The 23,259-nt window shown below is 39.3% G+C and overlaps 1 protein-coding gene across 2 annotated transcripts in view; it reads right to left on the minus strand.

Annotated features, from left to right (window-relative positions):
• Positions 1–23,259, minus strand: part of dnah5 (dynein, axonemal, heavy chain 5) — a 174,692-nt gene that overhangs the window by 37,819 nt on the left and 113,614 nt on the right. For both annotated transcript variants that reach the window (XM_089117480.1, XM_089117479.1), the window contains exons 59-65: positions 22,323–22,526; positions 20,036–20,215; positions 18,407–18,544; positions 9,691–9,826; positions 8,631–8,947; positions 7,935–8,090; positions 6,480–6,662 (exon numbers count right to left, since the gene is read on the minus strand). In XM_089117480.1, coding sequence (XP_088973606.1) covers positions 6,480–6,662; positions 7,935–8,090; positions 8,631–8,947; positions 9,691–9,826; positions 18,407–18,544; positions 20,036–20,215; positions 22,323–22,526 — 1,314 coding nt within the window. The remainder of the gene's footprint in view (positions 1–6,479; positions 6,663–7,934; positions 8,091–8,630; positions 8,948–9,690; positions 9,827–18,406; positions 18,545–20,035; positions 20,216–22,322; positions 22,527–23,259) is intronic.

Consider the following 23,259-nt stretch of genomic DNA (forward strand, 5'->3'; position numbering starts at 1 on the left):
CTGCGCTATGCAAAGGAGTTGACTTACAGTATGTGTTACTCTGATTGGTTGTAGGTCTACCGACTATCCAATTGAGTGCAGAGGTTTTTTTTTCCTGGTTCGGTTATGACACGCCTCATAATCAAAGCCCAATGGAGGAGTTTCAGACTCATATTATCTCTTGAATACGAGTATGACGAAGTCAAGCTACAAAAAAATGAGCTACAAGCATCAAAAGAATGAGAAGAAATAAGTGCAATGATGTAATTAAAAAACTGACAAGTTATAGTGCTGCCAAGATATAAACCTAAATTAGCATGCTAAATTACTAGCCCTGGCCTGGCAGGTGTCGTAATACCAGTTTCGGCCATGGGAGGCGGTATGCGGGCGGGCAACATAACCACCAGCCAAACTGCAGTACACGAGTAAGTAGCGCCGGCTTGTGTGTGTACTTGAACCTGATGTCAGTTGTGTGGAAATACAACCCACTACTATATTTCAGTTCAGGGAAGAGTTCAAAAAATGATTGGTCGACATTATGCATGAGGAATACATTTTGGTAAGTTGTAGCTTAGTGTATCTTTCAACAGTGTTCATGTTCTTTTTACATTAGCTAGTAGAGATGATCATAGATATCTATATAAAGGCTAGACATCTCGTCCGCACTGCTGGCCAATGGAGGTCGACGTCAGCACCTGGCGGCCATCTTGTCACAGGCAGCTCGCTCACTGGTAACATTGTTTTAATGGTGCATGTACTTTTTAAATTTTCAAACGGTCTGGTTTGTTATAAACGGCAGAGATGTAGTTATGATACTGCATACTTATGAATAATAAGTGTATAAATAAATAAATAAATAAATAATCATCCAGAATTATAGCCACGTCAATAACATTTGTAAGAATTTTTATTACAAATTTCTTACATCAGATACCACAGAGCCCGCCAGAAAGCCTGTCTGTGAGAAGATGGCCGCCGGTGATGACAATAAATACTCCGCCGTGAGACATCTAGCCTTTATATAGATATATGGAGATGATCGGTTCACGTGCGCTAGGGATCTGTGGTGTAACATGTACAAGCGCCCAAACGGTATTTATTGTTTGAATTGCGTAATTAAATATACAGAATCTGAGAGCTTAAGTAACCTGCTTGCTAAGTGTCAATTGCGTGTGTCTCATGGTGAATTTGTGAGAGTTGGCAGCTCTGAATGGCGCTAGCTTGATCAACATCAGCGAATGCTGTCTGTCAAATTAATTCAAACTAACAATAAAAGTGTAAAATGAACAAAACGAATACCGTAAACTTAAAATAATAGCCCAGGCTTTTATTTTCCCATATCGTCGAAATGCACCAACTTGTTTTTGAGACAGGCGTCTATGAGACGGTCTTCATCATTTAGTGTTGAGATGTTGTTCATTGAGTCTCTGATCTCTAAAAATCTCCAAATGCTCCACGTGAAACTGCGGTCTTCCAACCTTTTACTATCGTGTCAAATTATTTGAATAACATGTGCGAGAAAGAGAGAGCAAAACAGCGCTTGTTTGTGTTGTTTGAAGACATGAGAGTGCGTGCGGCCACGGCACAAACTCACTTTCTGGAGGTATACTGCCCCCATCTGTTATGGAATATGGAATATGATTTGATTTTATGTGCAAGATGGCACCTTTAATTAAAACATTAACTAAGATGAGCACATCATCATGAATTATGATTTATTACGCATGATCATTATGTTTTCTTTGTTCAAAGTTATGCCACCATTAATAGCACATTGTTCATCAATGTTTCAAAGGACCAAGCCACCACTTTAGTTGAGGGGCCACACACGATGGAGTCATTGATAGATAAAGCTTAGTTCATGATGACTACTGTATTTGAAATGTCACCAGAATTTGTGTGATATGAGCAGTGATTGGTCTATTTTGGGGTCTGTCCAATACAATAGTCATCATTAACTAAGAATATCTATCAATTACTTAATCATGTGTGTGGTTCAAATAAACTGGTGACTAGGTCCTTTGAAAGGTTTGACTAGGTTGCATAACTGTGAACAAAGGAAATATAATGATCATGTGTAATAAATCACAATTCATGATGATGTGCTCTTCTTAGTTGATGTTTTAATTAAGGTGTTGTTCATCCATTAAGTCATGAATGAAAAATGTTGAACTCGTGTTAGTTCCTCATGATTCATGAGATATTTATGCATGAATGAATGCATAATTCATGCATTAATTTATACATGAATTCATGATAATTCATGTACCCTTACCGTAAAATTCCCAATTCATTAGGTTACACTTTCATTTAAGGTGTCCTTTTTACAGCGTAATTAAACAATTAAGTACGGAGTGACATCAATTAACCACATGTATTTATAAGGTCTGGGTTTAGTTTAGGGTTAGTTCTATGTACTAATTGACTGTTGTTACCATAGTAAGTAGGCTACATGTAACGTCTAACAAAGACGCTGTGAAATAAAATGTTACTGTTTTATTATTCTACATATTAATATAAATAAGATTTATCAATTGAAATTTGAAAGACAATATGTAGATTCAATATCTATGATATACACAATATATATATATATATATATATATATATATATAACTAAATTAATAACTTTTTTTACAACAAAAATGAACCCTCACTGAATTTACTTAAACTGGACTTTGGAAGGAGTACGCTATTTTCTTCTAAATCTATTGTACAGCACTTTACACATTACACTTTTTTTAAGGTGTCATTGTTACAACGTATTTATATAGTTAGTACTGAGTAATTACTGAGTAATATTACTGAGTAATATTAAGCAACCACTACTAAAGGATTTGGGTAGGATTAGGTGTTTAAGGGTTAGTTGCATGTAATTATGCATAACTTACTGTTGTTATTATTATGGTAAGTACATGTAACAAGGACACTGTACAACAATGTTGTTACCCATTTTTTTTCCTGTTATCACTGTAAAGCTGTATTGAAACTATATTGTAACAATCTATAAAAGCGCTATATAAATAAAGGTGACTTGACTTGAAAGATGGCACAAATTGATTAACCCTTAAATACATTATTTGTCGTAGAATTTTTAAAACATTTTACAATATTTTACATTTTTACTGACATTACTTCAAACATTCAGGGTTTTACATTTACATTTTGCACCCTTACATTTTAATGTAACCCTCCCAGCAACATCAAATGGTCTGCTGTCAGCCATTTCCTGTTTCTACTCTTTCTTCTAAAAATAGTTCTCTGTCAGAAGTACTTGAGTGGAAATGTTCTTTAGTAAATATGCAGTGCGTGAAAAGTCAATGACTTATATTTTTCAATGCAGTGAAGTAAGCCTTCGATGTAAAAACGTTGAAATAACATACCAGTGAACATTATTCAGGCTGCTGAGCCAAGAGGCCTGAGTAAACTGCATGATTTTTCAGCTTCACATTAGTATTATAGTATATTATGCAGCCCATTTTGCTCAGTCAGCTTTCAAAATTGTAGTAGTACCATTCTTCCCCCCCCCCCCCCCCCCCTGCTGTCCAAATGTCCCTTTCTGATATTAATAGTCTAAAACGTAGTTCCCCATCAGGCAGAGACAACTAACTAGCCTGAAGCTATTATAATTTAGATCAGCGCTGGGCTGGGTGGCATGTGGATCTGTACTCTTATTATACTGAGTGTAAAAAGCGTCACACATGGCCCTTATTCCTGATTGACAAATCAATGTCCAGCAGTGAATATGTTCTGAATGGCACTTTAATTTTCGCTACCTGGAAATTCGCAGACTCCATCAAAGCCCATCTGACTGTACTGGTCTGAAATGTGCCAAGACTACAGCGATTCTCTACAGCATTGCAAGATTCTGGTGCTTTGATTCAGGTGTTTCTTGAACTTGACATAAAGATGTTGTGGGCTCTAATTTAAGGTGCTATATCAAACACCGTCAAAATCTCATAACACCAGCAATGTTCGTGATGATAAAAGACTTGTTTTGAATTATGTTCATCTTTCTTTTAATGAATTTGATGACTATATAATAAATTATGCCACACCGCTATTTTCACTTGATTGTGCTGCACATATCAGAAGATTATTACAGAGGCAGCTGAGGAATTTTTACTCGCAAACTAAATTTCAGGTTCATCAATAAGGTGAGAACCAGACCCGTTATAAACCTAATTAATTAATTAATTAATTAATTAATTATTTATTTTTTTTGAAAAAGTTCTATTCAAGTAGTTATAGAATATGTTTGTCATAATAACAGTAGCGACACAAAAGTAGCAGCTGTTCCAATGCACCGGCGCGGTTAGAGATCACACTATATACTGTGCCCAAGCCCAACTGAACCACACTCTCACCCACCTCTTCCATGCGGTCCGGGGAGGGTTAAACGAACTGCATGCGGTCACATTACAGAGTGATCACACTAGTCAAATGAACCAGACTTTGGGGGTCACAGGTGCTCAGGCACGGTTCAGATTGCCGAACTGCACCCTTAAAGTGCACCCTTAAAGTAGATTTCACTAGTGTTTTTATTTTTTTATTTTTATTTTTTTGAAAAATTACAAAAATATATATTGAGAATGAATCAATGTTTTGCAGGGAATGGTTTTTGCAGTGCTGAAGAAGAAAAAACAGAGATTTGTGAGATAAAACCCTTGAGACTCTTACTATGTTAAACGTTAATGGTCTTTCTGAGTACAGAGATTCACAATTCACGCACTTTGTCCAGTGACCCTAAAAATAACAGAAGTGCTCTCTCCCTCTTGCTTGCTCTGTCATAAAAACTCTGGGTTGTTAATGTTTAGTTGTTGTTGTTTTTTTGTTTGTTTTTTTCTCTAAGCACCGTAGGGATCTTCATGAGGAAAACCCAGCTGTTAGTGAATAATTTGCGCCTTTGAATGCACCACCAGAAGGTTTGAATAGCCTTTCCTAATGGATAACTTAAAACTTAACATTGCATGTCTAAAATTCCAGTACAATTAACATACAAATGTGAGGAGAAAAAAGAAAAAAAAAAACAGTAAATTTATCTTACAAAAAACAGTGGTCAATTACAATGATGACTGAAACAGGAAGCAGAATCCATTGCCCTCTGATCACTTTCACTGAACAAATGGTCAAGTGGTGAGTAGTATTTTGGCAAAGGGCCACTTACATGCTTTTCAGCAAGGACTAATGGGTGAACGTTACATCCGTAATTAATATTCATAAGTCAAGGTATAAAAGTACAATATTGCCCCCAACCAGGGGCGGAGTGGGACCAAAAAATCTACCGGGAAATTTTGTAGACCACCGGCCCTCGTCGCCGGCATGATTTTAATAGCCGATAGCATTTACAGTTTTACTGATTTAAAAGGAACTTTGTTGTACTAGTATGCTGGAGTAAAGTTCATAAATGGTCGTTCTTTCCCATAGTAATTTCTAAAACTATGTTGGGTGGACTCTGTGCCTCTAGGGGGGTTCGGGGGCATGCTCCCCCGCAAGAAAATTTTGAACATTTTAAGGTTAAATGCATTAATCTCGTGCTCTGGGATCGAAATTAAGAGCTTCAACCCATGAACTGCTCGTTGAACAAAGAAAAAGCATTGATTTGTACCAGGACAATAAAGAGGGCTCAAACATCTTTTTAGTTATGAGATCAGTCTGCATTACATTATCAATGGTGTTTTAGGATGCCAAACAATTATTATAATAATGATTTATAATTATTCCTATGATCTACTGTAAAATCCATTTATAGCCTATTAATGTACTATGTAAATGAAAATGAGTATTTCAAAAGTATATTTTAACCTACATTACACTATAATAGCCTATAGGAAAATTAAAATACTTTTGTCCTAATTTCTTCACTTGCAAGAAATAAACCCTTGAGCTTTTATTTAGGAGAAAACACCAGCAGCCTGACCATGATGATCGCGTGAGCAAAGTAATCACGCAGCACAAACTGGATGCTATTCTAATGTCAGTTATTATAATGGTGCAACGCCATATCATGGTTTCAATTTTAGTTCGTTGGAAAAATATAATGTTAGAGACCTTAATGTTAGGTTTTACATCTTTACATATCTGTGTTGGGAAAAGGGAGAAGAGAGAGTTCGGCAAGGCGGATTCGAACTCGCGTTCAGCGCATCAAAAAGCTGCTTTCAAGTACTTCATGCCCTACGACCTACGCCACTGAGGCTGTTTCAAGACGGGTGTCGTTTTGCTGTAAAGACAGGCACTTAGTGCAAAAATATGCTCCGTTATAGAAAATGTAAAAAAAAAAAAAAAAAAAAAAAATGTTTTCTTCCCTTAGCTTGGGCCATTGCGAACTTCCAATAAATACATTTTATCAGACGGGGCCGGCCCTCGCGGCCTCGAAACACTACCGGCCCACCGTGATAACTCCCGACTCTCCCGATTGCCACTCCGCTACTGCCCCCAACACACATTTCAGATCATTCCTACACCTGTTTTTTGCACATATGAGTTCAAAAGGCCCATACCTGTTTCTCGGTGAGAATGACTCTGCCCAGTAGCTGATCTTCCAGGCCCCTCATAGTAACGGTGAAGTCGATTATGGATGTCCGTGCGCTGATCTCAGGAGTGTATACTGGATTGGGCAGTTTGGTGGTCACATATAGACGGAAACCCTTCATTACATCCACTTCTTTATCACCTACTTTTACCTGATGGCATGAACGAGTCACAGATCAGAATTCAAAGTCCATGCAGGTGAAGAGCCGCTTTAATAATAATAAAAAAAATAATTAAATAATACTAAAAAATAAAATAAACCATCAGGAGAGTAAAGACACACTATCTCAGCCTTCCAGGATCGAGTTTGGACACCCCTACACTAGAGGATGACTTAGAGAAAAATAACTTGAGATGCTTCTAAAGAATAACAAACATTTGAACATCAGAAGATCCTTAGAAAGAAGTTAGAGACAGCTAATAACAGCTGTGTAATGACCTTCCAAACATAAAAGGTGTTGGTGAAGTTGTTTAAAATAAAATGCCAATTATCTCAACAGGGAGTAACTAATTTTATTTCCATGCTAATTAGCGGAAATAGACTGCACGGTTGTGATGTGATTATGCAGTGGTTTGACAATGATAAAGCGACGTCTTCCATTCAGTCTCTGCTATAAAAAAAAAAAGCGTGACCAGGTGTTTGCACCTTTGTATTAATAGAGCTGAGTAGTTAAACTCGTCAGAGCTCTCACTGCTGCTTCCAATTCTTTTTTTGAACGTGTGAAGCAGCTGCTGTGTGTGATGAAGCAAAGCCTTTTTCAAACAACTGGATTTTTGATAATGAGATCAAGCAAAGATGCCCGAAAGATCACGACTGTCACTCACAATCGCGTCCCACACTAACACTAAACAGCTTGAGCAGCTGATGTCATCACCTCAACTAGGAACTGAAAGAGCACAGACGCAGCACTATATCTTTTTTTAGGTTCTTAATTATGAACTATTCTTTCAGAGTACTTGCTATGTCCTGATTTCCTACGCATTAGATATCTTTCCGATAAAAAGTATAATAAAGGACAGGATGTTAAATACAATTCCAATTTGTTTTCTCTATTGTTTCTTGTAAATAATGAGAAGCAGAGGTTCTGTACAAATATAGAGAATTTTCTCATTACACAAAGCAATCTCACTCATTACCTAGCAAAAATGTTATCAAAAATAGGGCAAAATGTATTTTAAATCACTGGAACTGCTGAGGACAATGATGTTCCCTTTAATGGCAATGTCCCCATTTCCTCCGAAGCATATACTATATTTGTTTATATATGAGAACTTTTGATAGTACAGGAGAAAATGCAAACAAATAAGCGTTATGCTTTTGGCATGCTGTGAATACGGTTCAAAATGAAAAAATGAAACTCTTTAAAATAATAATATTGAGCATCCAAATTCCTCTTTTGCTTATTGAGCTTATCTAACAATACCTTATATGTGGACCCAGTCTTGATGAAGTTCTTCTCTAGGACATTGTCCAGAGCAGGATCCAATTCCTCCCCAACATCCTCTATCAGTAGGGGACGTCCTAATGACAAACTGTCCTCTAGGTGGTTTCTGAAGTACTTGTGATTCAGTGAGGTGATCTGTGAAAACAGCAGGACCTCTTTACTGACCCAGCTCAAGTTCTGTTACTTGGGAAAGCTATTACCAGAGGAGGTGGTGATTTGTTATGAGGTTACACCATTACAAAATGTGCTTGACCTCTTAAAAAGAACTCATGCATCAATGCAAGCTGTGCATAATCAATTAGATTTCAACATGATTCACAAGAATATGAATGTTTAGATCATCTGCAAATGGTTAATGTATCAAGTTATTGTACATTTATTTGTAATAGCAACACTAATAAAAAATTATATTAAAAACAGCAGCTTCTCAGTATTTTCAGTAACAAGCTACTTTTTCCATTGACCAGCATGACTAACTGGATGTCCATGTAGCACTTTATGCAAACAGACAAATGTAATTTAAATGTAAATGCAAATGTTTTATTAGTAACTGTAAAACCTAACTACTTTTTTTTTTGTTTACATACAGTACGCATGCTACAAATTAAATAATGAACATGAAGCCCAAAAATCATATTGTTATAAATGTACAAGTCATTTATTCTGAGTGGTCACCTGAAGCTCGTTCTTGGATTCTTTGTTCTTGATCCAGATCTTTCCCTGGGTCTGGGGGTCAACCAGCAGGGGAAATCGGGCAGCTTTTGTAACAATAATCCCATTTTGGATGGATAGGTCATCATTGGGGAGCCCCTGTAAGTTCCATTCACTTACAGTGGGAGCATCAATCAACATCTCAGTGAGATTCAGATTGGTCCTAAAAGGTATTCGGCGGGACTTCATTTCTCTCTGCCAATCAGTGAGAAGTAGGTTGCGGAACTCTTGGTTGAAAGGCCCGGAGTAGGACAGGAAGGCTGTAGCCAGCAGCACATCACCTGAGCATGGGAAATGTAAAATTTAATAATAATAGTAACAATGTCATTAGTTTTTGACGTTTTTTGAAGTAAATATGAGTGGTATCTCAGTTACAATAATCTTGCACTTAGAATTCTACAGGTTATCGGTCGTTGCAATGTCACTGCTATATGGTTTTAGTGCATTGCAATTCAATAGGGTGTTGCTATGGTTGTTAATTACCGGCCCAAGTCGGCTTGGTTTCCTTCATAAATGTAAGTCAAAGATATGACAACACCCATTTTATCACCTATTTTTTCTGGATGCAAAAATTGTCCCAACAGTTGTAATTGTAATAACACACCACTACTCAGCATGAGGACACTTAGGAAGTTCTAGGTGGTTGCTACGGCAATGCTAGGTGGCTGCTTACCAGACCAAGTCAAGTCACCTTTATAGCAGTTTTAACAATGTAGATTGTTTCAAAGCAGCTTTACAGTGATAATAGGCAAATAAAGTAACAAAGATTGTTTTGGCTTTATAGCAGCTCTAGATTAAAGTTATTGTCCAGCTAAAGTTAGTTTTGATTTATTCACTTCTGTTACAAAGATCATTGGTTATTAACTAACGCTAACACAACACCGTTCTAACATAAAGTCAAAAGAGCTCCAAGTCTCTATTATATTCTGGTTCCTTGACATGGCTCAGGTCTATGAGGTATTTTGCCTGTTCTATCATCCAAATTGTATGTTCTGGATAAAAAAAAAGGTTTTACGTAACCCACCAACTAGTCTTTTGGTCTGAGCAGCAAACTCTTTACTAAGCTGTGTCCAACGCTCCTTCTCTCCTCCCAGCCCACTGATCAGACTAGAGGCCGTTTGCATCTTGTGGCGACAGCGTTCTGCATCCTCTAGTAAAGTCTGAGAGAGAAAGGTGAGGTGAGGAGGTAAAAAAAAAAAGAAAAAGAAAAAAAGATTCATTCTGTCACTGTGCAGGTGTGCGCTTCTTCACATTTATTGACTCTTATCAAGAGTGAGAGTGTGAATTCAATAGAGTGTCATTTAACGTGATCTAATAGAATTCATGTTGCCTTATTTAATAGACAGGTGGGGTTTCTCAGGACACGTATTTAAGTGATATTACGCAGTGTCAGTTAGTACAGATATTGTATGCATGGTATTTACCAAAAAAAAAAAAAAAAACACCTTAAATCACTTTTAATTTGCATAAAAGTTTATCAAAATGTTATTGCATCTATTATTCTATTATCTATTCTATTATCAACATTTTATTATATCTATGGTGTTACTTTACATTTGATACTCTAAATTGAATCTGTGAGAACTAACACAACACTAGCTTATATGTATATTTAATAAAAATGTTGTGCCGTTTAAGGATTTGCCTTTTATTAGATATGACCTTTACAGGTAAAAGGAAGTAATTGGTAGATTAAGTGGAAATGGGAAACAAGACTGTCAAGACACAAACCTCCATCAATAGATAACATCTAGGTTATTAATGTAACTCCCGTTCCCTGAAGGAGGGAACGGAGACAATACGAATACAGGTGACTGATGAATTGGGATCCCGTCTGAGAGCCCAATCACCTTTCGAGTGTAAATGGCACCGCAAGCGAGACACAGAGCTGGTCTGCCCACTTACTAGCTACTTGTAACCAGTACACACTGACTTTACTCTAAGATTCTAAAACCTTGCAAACTTGTTAGGTGTCACCCAGCCCACAGCTTTATAAATGTCTTCCAGCAAGCTACCATACACCAATGCCCAGGAAGAGACAACACTCTGAGTGGAGTGAGCTCTCAACCTAAGGGGGCAAGGCTCTTCTTGAGCTTGAACCTCTTCTTAGAGACAATCTTTCACTTCTGCTGGCCTCCAACAGACAAAGAGCTGGTCTGAGGTCCTGAAGCTCTGCATGCGGTCTATGTACAAGCACAAATTGCAAACAGGACAGAGCGGACCTGGACTGGGTCTTCCTCCTCCATCCTGGAAGGAGGTGGTGGGAACCTTGGGGACAAATCCAGGTTGGGGTATTAGGATTACGTGAGAACTGGCTGGCCAGAATTTCTAGGCATGATCCGTCAACTAAAAATGCCTGCAGGTCAACTCCTGACAGAAGTGAGCGCAGTCAATAGCGCTGTCTTGAGAGACATTATCTTCAGCTCTACTGACTGCAGAGGGTCGACGGTCGCTCTCTGAGAGACAGACAAAGACCAAGGAGAGGTCCCAAATGGGTATAAGGAGAGGTCAGGGAGGATTCTCACGCTCCTTAGGAACCTGATGATCAGGTTATGCTTTCCTTTAGACTGACCATCAACTGCACTGTGATGTGCGGTGATAGCAGCAACATACATTTTCAGGGAGTATGGAGACAGTCTTCACCTCAACACATTCTGCAAGACGGAAAGCACAGATCTGATTTGATCACTTCCTGAGGTCTTCCTGGTGAGATTATATAGCTCTGGACATACATACCATAAGGTGCCCCGTCTCTAAAAAAAAAAACAGAATCCGCCAGCTAGGGGCTATCGCAAGGAGCATCAGTTCTGGGAACCAGGTCTGGTTGGCGCCCAACCAGAGACATGCTGTCATGTTTACCAAGTCAATTTCCATTTCGAGAAAAGAGACACTCAGGACGGGGGAGAGCTTACTATTTTTCCAGTTGACACGAAGCCTTAGATGGCTGAGGTGCTTCATCACCAAGTCCCTGTGTTTGTACAACTGCTCTCGTGAGTGTGCAAGGATGAGCCAATCATTGAGGTGGTTGAGTATGTGAACACCTTGTTCCCTCAGAGGGGGCAAGGGCTGCCTCCACGACCTTTGTGAAAATGTGAGGCAACAGGGACAGTCGAAAGGGGAGGACCTTGTACTGATATGCAAATCCCTCGAATGCAGTGTAAAAAAAAGTGTAAAAATGGCTCTAAGGCCCTATCTAGGGTTGCCAACTTTCTGATTTCGAAATAAGGAGCCGGGGGGTGGGGGGAGGGGGAATAATGAAACTTATTAGACCCCTACATTAATTTATATAATAGCAAAGTATGCCTAATCAATGACTGTACCACATATTCTAGATATATACACTCACCGGCCACTTTATTAGGTACCCCATGTTAGTAACGGGTTGGACCCCCTTTTGCCTTCAGAACTGCCTCAATTCTTCGTGGCATAGATTCAACAAGGTGCTGGAAGCATTCCTCAGGGAGTTTGGTCCATATTGACATGATGGCATCACACAGTTGCCGCAGATTTGTCGGCTGCACATCCATGATGCGAATCTCCCGTTCCACCACATCCCAAAGATGCTCTATTGGATTGAGATCTGGTGACTGTGGAGGCCATTTGAGTACAGCGAACTCATTGTCATGTTCAAGAAACCAGTCTGAGATGATTCCAGCTTTATGACATGGCGCATTATCCTGCTGAAAGTAGCCATCAGAAGTTGGGTACATTGTGGTCATAAAGGGATGGACATGGTCAGCAACAATACTCAGGTAGGCTGTGGCGTTGCAACGATGCTCAATTGGTACCAAGGGGCCCAAAGAGTGCCAAGAAAATATTCCCCACACCATGACACCACCACCACCAGCCTGAACCGTTGATACAAGGCAGGATGGATCCATGCTTTCATGTTGTAGACGCCAAATTCTGACCCTACCATCCGAATGTCGCAGCAGAAATCGAGACTCATCAGACCAGGCAACGTTTTTCCAATCTTCTATTGTCCAATTTCGATGAGCTTGTGCAAATTGTAGCCTCAGTTTCCTGTTCTTAGCTGAAAGGAGTGGCACCCGGTGTGGTCTTCTGCTGCTGTAGCCCATCTGCCTCAAAGTTCGACGTACTGTGAGTTCAGAGATGCTCTTCTGCCCACCTTGGTTGTAACGGGTGGTTATTTGAGTCACTGTTGCCCTTCTATCAGCTCGAACCAGTCTGGCCATTCTCCTCTGACCTCTGGCATCAACAAGGCATTTCCGCCCACAGAACTGCCGCTCACTGGATGTTTTTTCTTTTTCGGACCATTCTCTGTAAACCCTAGAGATGGTTGTGCGTGAAAATCCCAGTAGATTAGCAGTTTCTGAAATACTCAGACCAGCCCTTCTGGCACCAACAATCATGCCACGTTCAGTCACTCAAATCACCTTTCTTCCCCATACTGATGCTCGGTTTGAACTGCAGGAGATTGTCTTGACCATGTCTACATGCCTAAATGCACTGAGTTGCCGCCATGTGATTGGCTGCTTAGAAATTAAGTGTTAACGAGCAGTTGGACAGGTGTACCTAATAAAGTGGCCGGTGAGTGTATGAAGGCTATCATGATAATTTTGCCAACAATGAACCATGGATTTGTTTAGTTTATCATTTTTTTTAGTCGAATTAGTTTTTAATTTCAGCAAATAAAATGTATAACATTCAAAACTCATTGGCTTAAACTGCACTTGAAGAAAAATAAACAACCGTTTTCTAGCCTTGTGCGTACTTATTTAATAGAATCCGCCTTTTGCCGAACATATGAGATGTAAAATGTATAAACTAACATGAAGGTCTCTAGCGTTATATTTTGCCAATGAACTAAAATCGACACCATGATATGACTTTTTGCCTTTATAAAACAGCACAAGACTTTTACAAATAGGCATCCTGTTAGTGCTGCGTGATTTAGAGAAATGTGTACACTTTGCTCACACGATCAGCATGGCTATCTGTTTTTTCCTAAATAAAAGCTCAAGGGTTTATTTCTTGCAAGTGTAGAGATAGGACAAAAGTGTTTTAATTTTCCTATATTATAGTGTAATGTTGATTAAAATATACTTTTGAAATATTCATTTTCATTTATATAGTAGCCTACAGTTAGGTGGATTTTTACGTCATAGGAATAATTATATAAACCATTATTACATTATTATAATAATTGTTTGGCATCCTGAAACACCATTGATAATGTAATGTAGACTGAGACTCTCATAACTAAAAAGATGTTTGAGCCCTATTTATTGTCCTAGTACAAATCAATGCTTTATCTTTGTTTAACGAGCAGTTCATGGGTTGAAGCTCTTAATTTTGATCTCTCAAAGAGCACGAGACTGATGCATTTAACCTTAAAATGTATAAAAAAAAAAATAATAATTCTTGCGGGGCAGCAGACAGTAAAACATAAGATTATCTTTTAAAATCGATTGAATACGGAGCAGTTTTTCCTGTGAGTGAGACTGGAAAACCCGTAGTGGATGAAATCGGAGTGATAACAGAACGCTTATAGTGCAGAGAGGAATGTGCTTTGGCTCCAGTCCTGGTTTTGCGTCCGCGCCGTTAGGAGCTCAACATCAGACTGTCTCGCATGCATGCACGATTGCTCTAGATTAGAGGATATTGTAACTAATTTGCGATAAAACTATTCGATCACGAGTGGCTCAACTGGTGAGGTCTTCGTTCATAGTCTGTCTGAGATATATTTGAAGATGTGTCTGTCATGGATTTGCACTGAACTGATTCTCAAAAATACGGAACAAAGTGCGTTCCGTATCAGTTCAATACGGAACAAGACTTTTATGTGTCAAATACGGAATGATTCCGTATGATACGGAATCTCTATCACATCCTTCACCAGTAGGACTGCGATCTCTGCACACAGGACAGGAGAGTACTTGTCCACCAGTGAGGTGAACTAGATGCTGCTGAACCTGGAGGGAGGCTGGGCGAACTGAATCGCATAGCTGAGTTTGAGTTTGAGTCTGAATGAGCCAGCAAGATGAGAAAGCACTAGTCAGACTTCCAGATGCCTTACAAGGAGGGTCAGAGGGACTACCAACGCACTTGCAATGGGGCAGCATGGGCACCGGGGCCGACCCGGAAGGCACATTTTCCCGTAGTGGGGACAGAGTGTGCAGTGCAACACTGTGCGGTGCCATGTTTTGGCAGGGGTCATGTGAGAAGGCATCCTCAAACCACACATCACTGCCTGCTGATGGGAATGAGAGTGGCAAGGCACATTGAGATAGAGACCTGGAGATAAAGAAAACTGTTCTTTTACTGAGAATTTGGGTACCAAACTCAACAAAAGATTCTCAACCCGGTACCCTTTGGCAGCCCCACCATCCAGGGTAGTGAGAGAGGAGAAGGCGCCGGAGCGTTTTCGTCAGAAAAAGATATCTTCCACGACTTTGTGACCTTCTCATGATACCAATCATCCTGCCTTGAGTGTTCGGGACATGCAGAAGGATTCAACTTGAGCCCGATGCTCTCAGCGGCCTGGAAAAGCATGGCCGTCAGCTCTGCGTCAGACTCGAACAACAGTCCTCTTTCCTGAAGGGTGCAGTGCAGGTGAATCTTCATCCCTGGAGGACTCTTGCCCAGTGGTTCTTAACCTTTTTTACGCCAAGGCCCCCACCTCTCTCAATAAATACTGCAATGATTTAGTTTTAAAGGAACACTCTGACTTTTTGGGACTTTAGCCTATTCACCTTACCCCCCAGAGTTAGATAAGTCCATACATACCTTTTTCATCTCCGTGCGTGCTATAAGTCTGTTTGACGCACCCACCGCTAGCCTAGCTTAGCACAAAGACTGGATGTGAATGGTTGCAGCTTTCATACTAATCCAAATGAGTGACAAAATAACGCAAACGTTTTCCTATTTACATGTTGTGGTTTGTATAGTCACAGAGTGTGCAAATATCAAGGCCATATGAGACACAGACATCTTTTGACCGTATAAATACTATATTTTCTGAAGGCGAAGCACTACTTTGGTTGGAGTGATAACCATGATCACCTGAGACGCACCGTGATGAGGAGCAGAGAGTTCGCTCAGTGTTGGAGTAAAGAGTCAGCAATTACTAACGTTAGATAGAAAAGCATCATGGGTGTTTGCTTTATTGTATGAGCTGTGACAATAAACTGGGACAATACCATGTTTCATTGATTTCCAACCAAAAACACACCCAGATTTATAAATATCACATGAATAAATAATTATTATTACAGGAATCAATATATTTTAAATGCAATTTATTAGCTGAACCAAATGTGTTCAACAGTATATAATATACAGTATAATTGCATTACTATAGGATAGAATAAGGGGAAAGTAATAGCACAAATTGCTTTTGCACAATGAACTCACAGCCTATCGTACCCTTTTGCACGCTCAAGTTCGTTATTTCCATGGTTATTTTAGATTTAGGCTACTAGGCGCGCAGCGCGCAGGGTGCAAGTTCAACGCGGTGAACGCGCTCGTTTTTTTTCCAAGCGCGTCCGCACCGCATCAAGATAAAAACATATTCATAATAGTGTCACTAACGTTACATCAGATCTGGCTAATGGCACTGTTACAGTAGGTCATCTAAAAACATAACGGAACACTTACCTCAGCCGCAGGTGATCCACTTGTCCTGTCTGTGCTATAGATGGGATGGCCGTATCCTTCAGCACATTATGGTCCGTGTGGCAAATTCCATTTTTTCAAAATAGTCGTCCATTGAAATGTACCGAGCAAACATAATGTCCCTTGATAATCTATTTAGGTGTGTTTGAATAAATATCCAGAGTAAGTAAGTTAGCCATTTCTTCATCCAGTCAGCGTTTTTAGTTGGAATTCTGTGAAACATGGTATTACCTCCCCTGTTTACTGTCGCAGCTATTTACAATAGAGCGAAAACCCATGACTGTAAACTACGCTTTTACTATTTATAAATTGCTGACTCTGTTACCCAAACTCTGAGCGTGTCTCCGGTGATGCGGTTATCACTCCGCCAAACTAGCAGTGCTTCGCTTTCAGAGAATAGTTCCCAGGTTTTATATGGTTAAAAGATGTCTGTGTCTCATTTGACTTTGTTATTTGTACATTCTGTGACTATACAAATCACAACATGTAAATAGGAAAACGTTTGCGTTATTTTGCCACTCATTTGGATTAGTATGAAAGCTGCAACCATTCACATCCAGTCTTTGTGCTAAGCTAGGCTAGCGGTGGGTGCGTCAAACAGACTTATAGCACGCACGGAGATGAAAAAGGTATGTATGGACTTATCTAACTCTGGGGGGTAAGGTGAATAGGCTAAAGTCCCAAAAAGTCGGACTGTTCCTTTAACTACAATGAATGCAGAAGGAAAAGCTCTTTTCAAAGCAACCACAGTTGACCCACCGTCACATCAACACTCTGCAGAGCTCCTTTCGGCTTTGTAGAATACTGCAAATGGTTAACTAAACTGCTGCATCCAACTAAATGCTCGGCTCCGAAGCTAAAGCTAAAATGAGCAAGTGCTATAAGTGTCCTTTTATACCCACTTCACGAGGAGTGGTTCGTGATGCATATCTCGCTCACAATGTTCTGTTTACACTCAAAGGTGATTGGGCTCTCAGACAAGATGCCAATTCATCAGTCACCGGATGTAACGTCAAACTTGACTGACTGATGAGTATGGGTCTTACATTTCAAGAGCACATGCCCTTCTTCATTTTAATTCCTAGGGTAGAGATGATCACTTCTTTATACGTGTAAATGAGTAAATTAAGAAAACTAATTAAAGTGTTTAAAGTCAATTAAATAAGTTTATTCAATGATCAGGCCCGACGTAAATCAATCAGAAAAGGATCGGTCAGTCACAAGCTGTTAATCACACAATTTTCCACTAAATTATAAAATGTTAGGAAGGCCTGTAATACATTGTGAATGGGAACATTGATATTTGCTTCAAACTATTTATAAAGTTAGCATTGATTTTGTAGAGGAACACAATGTACAAGCCTGAATGATCTGCAAGATGTTTTTAGGGTTGTTTACAAAATTGTGCATTACATCCAAAATATATGCAAAAATGCTAATGAGTGATTTGGTATTTACTTCAGGCACTAAACGACAGCCGATTCACCATTTTTCACAGAATAATTAGAAAGATAATAGTAAAAATGTGGATTGTGGTTCATTTTATTTTGGCTACAGCTGGATTTTAAGGCAAATAAGAACTTCAACAAATATTTTGTCAGTGATTTATTTAGGGTGATAATCAGGAGGCAATGATGGACAGCGGCCAATTGGGTAAATTTGGCCAGGAGGCCGGGGTTACACTCCTACTCTTTTAAAGGATTTTTAATGACCACAGAGCGCTTTGGTAAAGTGCTTTGGTGGCCATTGGGTCTGTGAAAGTGCTATATAAAATGCAGTCCAATGCAGTCCATCCCCTTGAGGATGTATAACGTCACATGTTGTCATCTCGCAGCTACGATAATAACAACAAACCGTGAACGCAGCATTTGAGCCTAAACCAGTGGTGTCCAATAATGCTCCTGGAGGGTGCATGTCCTGTAGAGTTTAGTGCCAACCTGCCCCAACACTGGAGTCTGGAAGTTTCTAGTAATCCCAAAGTAATCCCAACCATGATATGTTTATTCAGGTGTGTTTAATTAGCGGCCAATCTCTGCAAGACAGTGATCCTTCAGGAGTTGGATTGGACACCACTGCCCTAATCTATCTAATTCAGTGCATACCTGTTTCTCCATCATGGCCTTCTCATATTCAGCCTGAACTACATCCAGCTCTGCTTGCTTAGCATCCAGTTCTGCCTGGGCTGTCTGGAGGTCCAAATTAGCTATAGTCAGCTTGTTCTCCTGCACTGCCAGATTAGCCTGAGGGTGATGGAGAAAGAGAGAGTCGTAAATGATCCAACTCCTGGAAAACCATAGGTTATTAGGAAACAAGAAATATTTTTCCACTGAACAAAACCGCAATTTTTTTTTTTCTCAGTTGCGTTTCAATTTTCAAATTGTCACACTTTGGAGTCCTAAGTGTTTTAGTGTTTTTCCTTTCATTTTACATTTAAAGCCTCAAGATGTTGCTTTTTAAAAGCTTTTACCTACAATTACTAGTCTGAAGAAGTTAAGTATTGGGGGAGTAGGGGGTTGCTCCTGATTATAAGAGGCATGAGTATTTTCAGTATGTTTTATCAAAAAAAGAAAGAAATACATGCGCATATCTGCAAAAGGTGGTCAAGTTGTACTAGGAAATGGAATATACTATTGAGAATGAGGAGTCACGTGCCTATTTGGGCGGGGTCTGAGCCGGTCGGCCATGGTGGTAGGAGACGCTATCGGTTACCAGGGGCAACGCCTTTAGAACCCATAGACGCGACTAAACATTCCAGAGCTCTTAAATTTTCGCGCATTTATTATTTTGGCAGGACAGAGACGGATCTAAGAATACGAGAAAAAAAGGAAGAAAGTAAAGCAATGCTAAAAGGTAAGGCGAAAGAAAAGGGACCTTACAGGAACAAACTCACACAAAGTACAAAACAGCTGTATTTGGAGAAGCACCATCAATATATTTGTTCTTTTGCTCTAATAACATTATTATTATTATATTATTATTACTTATGTTATCCATGAAACTTATGTTGTCCAAATAGCCCATTTCAGTTCTCAATAAATATTGTTAAGCCATATCAAGTTGTTTCAAACATTTATTTCAATGAAATAAAAAAGTAATGAACAAGTCACTCAAACAACACTTCGTTAAGGCACAGCAAACAGTGAAAATCGTATGCTAAAGGCATCAGCAAACCTAGCAATCCGGCGTCTCCTCGTTAGATCAGACTCTCCCTGCTGTGTCAATTTCTGTAACCCCAAAAACCATTGTTCCTATGTTTTCCATATGTATCGTGTGAGTTACTGGAGGAGTTTTTCACGCAGCAGTTACTTCCAGGCATGGTAAAACAGTGCGGTATTGAGAGAAACTCCTCTACTACCGAGCTAAAAACACACGTAATCAATACTGTTTTGCCATGGGAATCCAACCAACATGGCGGAGAGGGGAGGGGCTCTGTAAAATGACATCAACTCCTCATTCTCAATTGAAGCTAACAAACATGAACTAACAGCAGCTAAAATCTACAAATGTGCATCTGAGGCTTCAAGCAACCAATTGAAATTAAACTATTATATCAAAAGATGATACACTAATAAATGATGACTAAAAGCATGTAAAGAATAATCAAATAATAATAGAAATTCATCAAATAAATCATGGTTTTCACAGTTTAAATTATGGCCTGTTAGTAAAGAAAAAAAAACTGATAACTTGACAGAGTTGCATTATTTGAAAAAAATATCAAGTGATCTCACCTTCAAGGGAAGCACTTCTTTATTAATAGAAAAGAAGGCAGCCATTGCTTTGGTCCAGGAGCAAAGACCTGCAACATTGCCGCACACCCTCTTGGCTGATTCTATGTTAAAGTCTGCCATGTCAAAGTAAGGAGAGAGGAGTTCAACCACCTCTTCATTGATGGTGTCTTTGGGGAATTGCTGGAGAACAAAACAAAAGCTGGAGTAAAACAATACTAGTGTACATGTCACAGTCTTCGTCTGCACCTGTCTGTCTTAGTCTTCACTACACTTCCCAGAATCCTTCTCGTCTCCACTCCTGAACTCATGCTGCGTTCAAGTCCTCCTGGGAAGTTCGTACGTACAAGGTGGGAAGTCGTGTTTACGACGTGAGGTGCGTTCAAGTCAGTTTCGTCGGAGCAAAATGGCGGTGTACCTTCGTTTAATGAATTACACAAAAATACAGCAAGGTTTATCAACTCTGCTAATAAAAAAAAATGAAGAACAAAGAATGTGCATCAGGTGGGTTTTACTTTTTATGTTTTTTTATTAGCTTATGAAGCCAATGTAAACTATCATTAGGTATAATTTTTATATTATAATGATTACATATTTTGTGCAGAGAGCTTGCTTTATAAATGAAAAAGCCTTACAATGTCAATGAGTAAACATTGAAATTCAATTAAAATTTACCGTCAACAGACGTTGAATGAACGTTTCTCACTGACACGCCCCCAACTCGTACAGATCAGGGCTTAAAGAAAATCCCGAGCTCCCCACTGGGATTTACGACATTGTGGTGGCGTTCAAGTGCGTTCAACTCGTAAATACGATCTATACGAGATGACTTGAACGCAGCATCACTCCCTCAATCATCCACCTGTTCATCGTCATTATCATCTGTGTCACCTGTCCTCACCTCATTAGGGTTCATTTGTATCTGTATTTAGTTCCCTTCAGTCTGGGTCGGTTCTCTTCTGTGTTACTTGGTTTATATGTTAGTGTTACTTGGTTTAGTGTGCTATCTCTTTTGCCCGTTAACCTGTATCTGTATTTTGGAATTTAGTAAACGTTTTGAATTGGAGCCTTTGACCCTGTCTGCCTTCTTCTGCCAGCACCACACCTGTGACAGTACAGGATATGTCACATATTTGAATCTCTTGAAAATGACAATATTATTTGATATTTATTGCTCAGGCTCCTGTAAAGTTGTGAGAAGATATAGATCATGCATGGAACCTTATTTTAAAAGCACATACAGCTTTTAAAATATGTTTTAAAGTCCCCGTGAACCGGAAGTTGCAAACGATTTTTCTCCAGTGCTGTGACGTATTTCCAAGTGAAACGGAATATTGAACAGAGGGCAGGGTTTTACTCTAGCGCTCCTCCTCTCCATCTCTCGCTCATAGCAAACTAACGGTTTGAGGGGAGTGGTTACGCGTTTCCCCACCCAAGTTGTGAAACCTACGTCATCAGAAAAAGAAACCGTTCCAGACCGGAAGTAACTTTTCAGATTTTGATTAAAGATTACCAAGGTAAAACATTTTTTAAATATATTTTTACTTGCACGGATTAATTGTTCACCACAAGACTAGTAATATGCGCTAACAAAGTAAATAGGTTCAATTTTGATTTCACGGGGACTTTAATACTAAGATATATCAGTTAATATGTATGCATGTGAGATATTGAATTGATTAGCTGTCAGAACTGGACTTGTTTGTGCAAGTATTTTAAGTTGTTTGTGCCAGAGCTTTACCCAAGAGATTTTGTCGACTAAAAACCTAATTAGTCGATCCATCTGTTGGCTTTTGAAATTAGGTTTAATGCCAAAAATCCTACTGGTAGAACTCCTACAGTGGTTACAACTACAGAGGTCCTGCATTGTAGCTAAATATATATATTAGACACTGCAAATGTTTGACGCCCACACATGCATATAAACAACGTAGTGTTTAGAAACTTGGTCCATTCTATCACAGTGGATTGATAAAAACAGAAATAGGTTTGATTATTCACTAGAAAACATTACTTCCTGTACTTATTCACATACCATTACTGTTTCAATGGCACATATTGCTTTTTGTCACAATGTTATTTTAAGCTTTTTAATGGGCTAATATGGAAGAAATAAGCTGTTAATACTATATTAAATAGAATTCATAACAGAGAAAAGGCTTGTTTAATTGTGTGGGTGACCGAGAATGGGAAATAGTCATTCAAAACAAAATAAGCCTGTTTTTTAGTACAAGAATCTTTGACTATATATTATGTTATATCACCAATATCTGGTATTAAGACTTAATACCTGTAGACTGCCCAGGAAGTTTCCAGCTGTCATGAGTTTTAGTGACTCTTGCCAGGACGGCATGGTGCAGTTTTTCTCAGGATCAATTTTCACCATGTTCACTCTCCTTTGGAAGAGTAACAACACACAGTCCATAATACGCATGATGAGGTGGGGCGGTCTGCCCAGTGTTCGCACTGTAGCAATGTCTGATGGCTTTATGGTCTGTTTACAGATAAACAGGGAGAGAAATACAGAAAGAGACAGAGAGAAAGTGAATTAGACATCTTGTTAACAGTCTGACATATGAACTACTATGCAGCAGCACTTTGCATAACTTAATCCTAATGGCAGCTGTTATGGCTCATGGTTGACAAAGTTTAGTGCACCACAGCTTAATGAGCAATACTTGATGGATTTATCTTTATAAGTAGAAGGATCTTTTGAACCAGTGGGAAGGAGGCGGATGGAGCAGGAAGGTGCACAGTATGTTATAGGGTTTGATAGCTGATACAGTTAATGGGTTAAGGGTTAATATAAAGGGTTGAGTGAGTACATAGAAAGGGAAGTGGTAAAAAGAGGTGAGATCAAACACTGAAAGGGAGAAATAAGGATGGGAGAACACAGATGAAAGATGTGAAAGGAAAGAAACAGCTGAGAGTGTGAGATCATGACACACTAATGGCTCGTTTCCACTGAGTGGTACGGTACGGTACAGTTCGTTTCGGTACGCAATTATTTGCGTTTCCACTGTCAAAAGTTGTGAATGGTACCAAAAAGCCGAACCGTACCGTACCACTTTTTGGGTACCCTTTCGTTAGGGTACCTAGCACAGTGAAAGGGTACTAAAAGGTGGAGCTAGACTCACTGCAGAACGCTGATTGGTGGACAGAGTCGTCACTCGCGCGTGCTACAAGGGCATTAGAAGCATAATATAATTTTACTGTTATTGTGTCAC

This window comes from Pimephales promelas, chromosome 12 (assembly GCF_988280905.1).
Source record: "Pimephales promelas chromosome 12, fPimPro1.hap1.1, whole genome shotgun sequence".
Classification (NCBI taxonomy): domain Eukaryota; kingdom Metazoa; phylum Chordata; class Actinopteri; order Cypriniformes; family Leuciscidae; genus Pimephales; species Pimephales promelas.